Source organism: Macadamia integrifolia, unplaced genomic scaffold (assembly GCF_013358625.1).
Source record: "Macadamia integrifolia cultivar HAES 741 unplaced genomic scaffold, SCU_Mint_v3 scaffold2504, whole genome shotgun sequence".
NCBI lineage: Eukaryota > Viridiplantae > Streptophyta > Magnoliopsida > Proteales > Proteaceae > Macadamia > Macadamia integrifolia.
The window spans coordinates 22,328-30,752 of NW_024868756.1; the positions used below are offsets into that span (position 1 = coordinate 22,328).

The following is an 8,425-nucleotide window of genomic DNA, read 5'->3' on the forward strand; positions in this document are numbered from 1 at the left end:
ATTTAGCAGCAATAAGAAACCACTTCAAAAGTAGTTCTAAAAGTAGTTAGATACCGACGTCAATGAACTGCCACTAAAGGACCTAACACTAGCAATTGTAAAACCATTCTAATGCTTTGTGACACAATATATAGAAGCGTTAATAGGTGTTTGTAGGAACCGCCTCTAAAGGATTTATAGGAGATCTTGTCTCTACGGTCTATAAAATCTCTTTTTCTTATAGTGGCACGCCTTTGCTCACTTTCGAGTTGAAAGAACATGCTCATTTTAGATTAAGATGCATACATATTAGATTTTGAACCATATGACAAAATAAAGCATTAAAAAAATATAGAAATTGAAAGAGAGAGTGCGTGATAATGACCAAAGTACCATTCAACATGCATAGACATAGAAAGAGATGCATGCAATTTAGGTGGGTTATGTTCCGTTTACCTATTAGTCAAAATAACTACATAATTTGTGCATGTGGCACAATGAAGGTCGGGCTGGTAGGAACCCCTTCAAATCCTTGCGCAATAGTCTTATTACTACAATGAAATAACGGTAGCAGCAGTGGAAAAGACAATACTCTCATCTCTCTCTAGGGTTCGCTCTTCCACTTCTTTGAACAAAAAGAAAAACAAAACATAAAAGGAAGGTTGTAGACACCCAAATTTTTTTTGGTTCCTAGGTGGAGACTGGTCATACATTTTGGTTGGATTTATCCTCCAGTGATATTGGAGGGTTTATCTTACACGTGTGCGTCCATGCTCGATTCCCTCTATTGGGAGGTATGCACCGATCTTGTCATATTTCTACAAAGTTAAAATTCCTTCATGTAACAAAACGAGTCCATTCTCACACGAGATTGGTTCTTGTATAACCTTCTGTCTATGTGTGGATTATTTCACCAAATTAAGAGACATGTGCTGATAGGGGAGAGAATAAATGGAATCTATGTGTTGACCAAGGGACGTACAAGAATTATTCTCATATGAGTTAAGCATAGAGTCTTTTCCGACATCCGTCATTGCCTGATTCTACTAGGAATCGTCATAAAACAAAACCTGACCTAACCTACTTAAACAACCCACGGGCTTGGCCGAGTTCGGAGGAAAAAATAGACCTCATTGAGAAGAGGATAGAAAAAAGGTAACCTATGGACTCAAGTGATCAACTGGATGAAAACTCAACCTGTAGCCTCAGTATAAGACCTTCCCATTCAGTTTTCTGATCTCCCTTCAGCAGCCTTCGCTTGTATTCGTTTTGCTTCATTTGAGCTATGCTCTCTCTTTTATAATTAATTTTTTTTTTCTTACTATTAATTTTGCTGAGTTGGCCCTCTTTTCTACAGAATCAGATCCTCTCTGGCTGCTAGCATATGACAGCCAAGAGGATACGAGGTGCGTTCCATGTGTTGGCATGCCAGTGGCTAGAGAGGATCTGAATCCCTCCTTTAAATTTTGTTACTTTTTGTTCTGTATAAGTAAATTATTTGTTCACCTTAAAAAAAAAAATGAAAATATTATATCGTCAATGTCCATTTATATAACAAAAAATATGAAATAAAATTCCTCCATGCATGAAACTCTCATTCAACAACCTAGAAAAAGAGAGAAGAGAGAGGTAAAACCATTAAAAAAAAAATCTAATAATTTGTCTATGGTTTCAAATAAAAAGCTATACAAATAAAATTGCTAAGAATCTTTCTAAAGAATTTTTTGGGTAGATGATGACATAACTTCTAGTTACTAAACGTTCAAGCAATCAAATAACCATTAGATCTAGGTGAAGGAACTGGAGGTCTGCCGTTGCCCAAGAAACTGTTGTTCTTCCTCACATTGGCTGCATAACAAGAACCCCTTGAAGGCTTCTTTGATATATTGGTTTTGGGAGCCAAAGATTTGTGGCTTTCAAACAATCCTCCATAGCTCTTGCAGGACTTGAGTTTCTTGTTGTATGGGTTCTCTGGCTTGGCAAGGTCCTCTAAGCTCCTCACATTGGATAAAGATGTATAAGACTGGGACTTCCCTTCGAAATACTTTGATAAACCTCTCCTGCAAAATCAAGAAGATATCAGATCTAGCATACAGCTATATATATATATAAAGAGAGAGAGAGAGAGAGAGAGAGAGAGAGAAAGATTCCCTTTGCAGGGTCTAGATTTCGATTTCAATTCTAATTTTTAGGTTTTGGGGATTTCCTATTACGTTTTAGAGAGAGAGAGAGAGGCCTTACTTGAAAGGGAGTTGTTGCATGAGAGAGGACATCTCATACAAAGGTCCACTACTGGAGACTTGATCTAGGGAAGAAGATGAAGAAGACGAAGCTGAAGAAGCCTCAGTCGTCGTGGTTGCATCATCCATGAAATCTGAAAGAGTCGTTGAAATAGAGCTGCTCGAAACATCTGAGTCAAGACCATCACCTCCCTGACTTTCAACCATGATCCCATGTTTGTTTTGTTGGTTACAAGAAGAATCCATTCTATATCTGATAAAACTCCAGAGCCTCTTGATCTATGCTTCTTCAATATCACTACACAACTCAACATGCGTTTCTGCAGAACTGAGAGAAGGAATTTGTAGTTGAGGATGGCGGTGTCCTATCTTTATCTCATCTGGGAAGACTTTGAAACAAACCTTCTCAATTCTATCCTTTGTTAAAAGATAGAAAGTATAGATAGAGTATTTATGAGGATGAGTTTAGTAATTTTCGTAAATTCTAGATTCGGCATTATCCACTTTTTCACACGTTGTCCCCCACCCGTTTTAAGCATGGAAAGAAAGCACAATAGAGGATAAGCTCTACGTCCTTCAATTCATCCATATCCACAACGACCATAACACAGCCCATCAACCTTTCCTTATTTAATTTCTCATCTTTAGAGATAAATTGTAAAATACTACTAAGAAATACCAAAAGGATGGTCCTCCAAATACCCCATAAAAGATTAATAGTATGATCACAAAAAATTAATCTTTTGGATCATCGGATCTGTGGTGATCTAATTAGGTTTCCTGACAACAATCTAGATTCCATCACAATGATCTAGAGCAAAAGCATTCGATTCTATCCAAATCAGTATTGACTATTATCAATCTTGATCTCAATCCTTGACAGATTTGATACCAATCCATTGATAAAAAACATAAGGGTAAAATAATTTTAAATTTTAAATTTTAAATAAATAAAAAGAAATAAAAGAAATATATTTATGATCCAATCGGATCTAGATCAGCATCAATTGAGATTGATCCCTAAAACCTTGCCCAAGAGACCATAAATAGTATTTCCTTTTTTTATCTCGAGATTATGATGACTGGATTATTTGATGGATTAATTAAGCAGGTATCTTGTTCATCCATTTTATTTTTTTTTAAGCAAAGGTCATAGGTCTTAAGGGATTAAGAACCATCCAAATCCTAAATTTGGGGCTTAAGTGGATCATTATTTAATAGTGATAAACAACTATTGACACTAAATTTTTCGAAGGAATTGGGATTCGAGATTAAGGAATTCTCTAGTCTATAAAGTGGTGAACAACCCTTTACAGATTTCTCTCAACACGTTATTTTATTTTTTACACTTTAAGTAAGAAATCTTGTTACTTTCAGGGTAGCTTCATATAGTTTACTAAATTAAGTATAACTGTAAAAGGAATTGTAAGATATGGGTTTTGGGAAGATCAACAATCGTCCTAAACCTCTTAACTTACCCCTAGTTTTCCTAATTAAAGAAAAATTGCCCCTAGATTTTTAAAGAAGTTATTGTAGGATCCATGGTTGTCTTAACCTTTAAGATTTGGGATCCTTTTTCTCTCCTTAGTGTCCAGGTCAGCCTATAGTTACTTAGGCCAATAACACATGATGTGACGATGATCCAATGGTTTGAGAAAACTACAAAAAACGAGGTGCTGATAAAGGTTTGGAGAACAATAAACAAGACTTGGACGGGCTAAAGAGAGAAACCGAATCCTAGAACTTGCCCCTAATTTCTCTAATTAAGATTAAAAAATAAAATATAAGTTGCTCCTAGATTTTCCTAAAGTTATTGTATAGAATTAAAGGTGGCATTGAGTGGTTGCTGGAAGGAGTCTGCATACCTTGTAACAGTCACCACTTTCTACCAAAAAAACAAACAGTCACCACTCAGTGTCTTGATTTTCCTCCACACCTTTCTCCTGATCCTTATCCATACAACTCCATCCATACCAAGAGGGGATAAAGAGAGAAACAAGGAATTGACCAAGAATTGTAAAGACTAGAATAAGAATAAGGAATAAGAATAAGAAAAGGAATATAAGAAAGAGAGAGAGAGAGGATTGGGTTGGAGTTCATGGATGATATCATGGTAGGTCAGGAAGAGGCATAACATGCAATGGTGGGACCTACATGAGGTGGAACTGGGATTGGGTTGGGATTCATGGATGGTAGGTCACGAGGAAACATAACATGCAATGGTGGGACCGACATGAGGAGAGAGAGGAACTGGGATTGGGGTTCATTAGATGGTAGGTCGGGAGGAGGCATAACAGGCAATGCTGTGAACCACATGAGGGGCTTTGGGGACAATTCATGTTAGTTTCTCACATGACAATGTCATTTTCGGTGCACATGTAATGAACCATTTTTATTATTATTATTTTCATCCATCTGGTCCCTCTTCTTCTCTAAAGTTTGATATCTTCTCTTTAAATTGAGGGAACATTAATAGTGGAGGAGCCCAGCAAATACTTCTGGCTGGACTCTATCAAATACTTCTGGTTGGACTCTATTGATGGTCCGACGATTCCAACCTTGTAACCCTGTATAGTGATCACAAGGAAATCTTGTCCTCTGTATGGAGAACCATAGCAATGGTGGTATGGTAGTACAATGGGTCCTATAGGGGTGGTCATAGGTCTAAATATATATATATATATATATTTTTTTTTTGGTACTCGTGATCAGTCATCTTTTTCATGTCTGCGTTTCTTCACATCTTCAACACTATTTCCACTTCAAGTTGAGTTTATGGTTTCATATAAATTCCATTCTCAATGGTCATTGGATGGAGTCCAGATTCTCTACTCACATGAGGGTGTGGAGAGGCGTCAATAAAATGGAGATTTCATTTCATTGATGCTTCCTTGTGTGGAAAAGACATCCCATGTGAGTAGAGAATCCAGACACAAATGGATGATTGGATCTTTCCACATGAGAGCAAGCATAGCTGCATGTGGTTCAGACTGCGATTTTTAGTGGCTAGGTCAACAAAAAAGTGCTGCTTCTTGATAAAGAGTGCTCTTCGCCACCGCTAACCCTTTGGATAGCCGCAGCCAAGGGTCTAGTATGGTTATCCACCATGGTCATAGGATACTCATATTTGCTTTCAGATAAGGAGTTCTCATCTCACATGGATTATTTCTTAGATGGGCATGGAAAATAATTAAAGGGTTTCATTGCAGGCATTGGGACTAACACATTGGTTTTTACCCTTTGAACTAAGAAATGAATGTGAGATAATATTGGACACATGTTGTTATGAAATTACATTATCTGACCCTCCATCATAATGCTAGATTATTGTATAAGGGCACAAAAAAGTTTTAAATTATGTTTGTACCCTTCTTGGTTACGAATAGATGCACTTTTTTTTAGTCATCTAATTATTAATAATAAATAATGTTAAGGATAACGTATGAATTCAAATTCTTTTGAATTAAAATTTGAAGTCTCCTTATTAGATTTTGAATTCAAAACCATTTGAATTCAGCATAGACCAATTCAAATCCTTATCTTGTAAAATATCCCTTCCTTATAGGTAAGAGAGTTTTTGTATAACTCAAATTCTATCACTTGTGGAGTTCAAATAATCTATAACAAACTCAATGATAAATATACGACTTACCTCTTTGAATGAGGTAGAGATCAAAACATTAGTAAACTCTATCTTTACATGGTATTAGAGGACCACTCGATCTCCTAAGTGGCAAAATGTCTTCCTCTTCAGCTGCAACTTCTTCCAACTATCATCTTCCTAATTTTCAGCATCATATTACCTTAAAATTATCTCTCGATAATTATCACCTATGGAAAACCCAATTTTTTCCTTTGCTACGTAGCTATGATCTACTTGGTTTTGTTGATGGAACCACTCCAGCTCCACCAGCTTATATTCTCACTGCACATACTACATCTCCACCATCCAATGGCTCCACAACCACTATTACAGCAACATTTTCTCCATCAATCCCTTGTGTCAATCCAGCTCATACTGATTGGATGAGGAAAGATCAATTAGTTATGAGTTGGATCCTTGCATCTCTCACGCCTGAAGTTCTCCCATATGTGGTCGGACTCAACACAGCAACAAAAGTGTAGAATGCACTCCAAACCTCATTTGGAACTCTCTCCCATACTAGCATTCTCCAACTTCATATGCAACTTCAGAATACATCCAAGGGCGAGAATCTGTCTCGACATACTTGCGTGAAGTGAAGTACATCTCCGATCAACTATCTGCTGGCAATAAACCTTTGTCCATTGAAGAACTCAATGCTATTGTCTTCCGCAATTTAGTTTCGGATTTCAGCAATGTGGTAGCGGCTTTTGCTATCAAATCTAAACCTATTCCCTTCCATGATCTTCATCAACTGCTGATCAGTCATGAGCTACGAATGAAGACAACTCAGACCATTGTTGAAGCAAATCTCTCCCATGCTTCATATGGTCCAGCCAAAACTATGTCTCAACAACAACAAGGGCTCCTTCCTACTTCATATGGTCCAACCAAAACTATGTCTCAACAACAACAAGGGCTCCTTCCTACCCCACAACAAGGCTCTCAATATTTGCAAACCAATACTACAAATCAGCCCAACCGTAACCAAGGTCAGTGCACCAAGAAGAGAGACTGATGCCAAATCTGCAATAAGTTTAATCATACTGCCAATAAGTGCTATTTTCGGTACAATACTTCCTCCACATCTGCACCACAATCTACAGCAAACATGGCCAGACTTCTTCCAACCCCAATGATGAAGGATTGGTATCCAGATACAGCAGCAAACAACCATATTACTCCTGATTTATCAATGCTTTAACAATCTTCTGGTTATTCTGGTAATGATAAACTTAGAGTCGACATGGGGTAGGTTTACCTATCACCAATGTTGGCTCTTCCACATTTAGGTCGCCTTGCAGTAAGAATTGTCATTTCACAAATCTTCTTCATGTTCCTACCATCACTAAAAATCTTTTGTCTGTTCATCACTTTATAAAGGATAATTCTTGCTTCTTTGAATTTCACCCATGCCATTTTTTTGTGAAGGATCAGGTGACGAAGGTGTTGCTGCTTCAAGGTCCCTTAAAGATGGATTGTATCGTCTCACAAGTCTCCATTCCTCTCTTCCCAAAGAAGCTAACATCAATGAACATGTCTCCATTGATGTATGACATGCTCGTTTAGGACATATCAACAATCGTGTTGTTCATAGTGTCATTAAGTCTCAAGCACTACCATGCTCTTCCACAGCCACAAGTACTTGTTCATCCTATTTTATGGGAAAATCACACAAGGTTTTCTTACTACTAACTAGAAGCATCAGTACTGCACCTTTAGAGTTAATCTTTAGTAATGTATGGGGCCCATGTCACACCCCGTTCACACTGAACCGGAGCGGTGACCGAGTTAACACCGGTTAACCCAAACCTGCCAGGATCATCAGATACTGTATCCCACCACAGCATACACACACTAACATAAATTCATCAGATCAGCGGAAGACTTAGTTTTACCTGTGAATAACTCCCATATACTTGATACCCAAATGGTGATACAATAATTATATACATTTGGGCCCGAAGGCATGATATATACACAAAAAGAATAAGATTCAAATAGCAAGTATATACAGGAGATCATCAAAATCATCAGAGTACACAGCTCGGCTCGGTATCAAGGCTGGAGCTCAGCTCGGAATCAAGGGTTGTGCCCAGCTCGGTATCACATAGAAGAGCTCAGCTCAGCCTCAGAAGTGGAGATCAGTACGGCCTCCAAGGTGGAGCTCAGCTCGGCCTCAGAACTGCTGTCCCGCAGCACAGCTCTCGCACAAGCAGTCAGCGCCGTGCTCTAACTCCTCAGGGGTCCACCAGTCCTCTTCAGGAAACTCGACTGTGGGACCCACCCCATGCTCCTCAGATGAATGACCTGCAAAATCATCTAAAAAGGGGTGTACACGTGGGATGAGCTCACTAGCTCAGTAAGTAGAAAGGTGGACCACACATAACAATCCACACATCACAACACATCATATGCACTACATGCCATGCTATACATTTTAATTCACATCCACCTAAGCAACATTACTAAGTCTTTGGTTTAAGTGCTACTACAACCACAGTGCGCATATACTCCGGGTACGAGCCGCGAACTCCCTCCCGCGATACGCCTATAGGGCTGT

At 38.4% G+C, this 8,425-nt stretch overlaps 1 protein-coding gene across 1 annotated transcript; it reads right to left on the minus strand.

Moving 5' to 3' along the window:
* Positions 1-1,590: 1,590 nt before the first annotated feature.
* LOC122066625 lies at positions 1,591-2,654 on the minus strand. The gene is made up of 2 exons (XM_042630453.1): positions 2,221-2,654; positions 1,591-2,039 (listed from the first exon to the last, which is right to left on the minus strand). Exons 1-2 carry the CDS (start codon positions 2,463-2,465, stop codon positions 1,742-1,744), a joined length of 543 nt encoding a protein of 180 aa, XP_042486387.1. The 5' UTR covers positions 2,466-2,654; the 3' UTR covers positions 1,591-1,741.
* Between the last annotated feature and the right edge of the window lie 5,771 nt (positions 2,655-8,425).

What these genes read in the sequence shown, in the direction of transcription:
- LOC122066625 (XM_042630453.1), bottom strand. Translation starts at nt 2,465, where the DNA reads ATGGATTCTTCTTGTAACCAACAAAACAAACATGGGATCATGGTTGAA. An exon ending in ATGCAACAACTCCCTTTCAA is followed by an intron (nt 2,040 to 2,220) that starts GTAAGGCCTCTC and finishes TTGATTTTGCAG; the next exon opens with GAGAGGTTTATCAAAGTATT.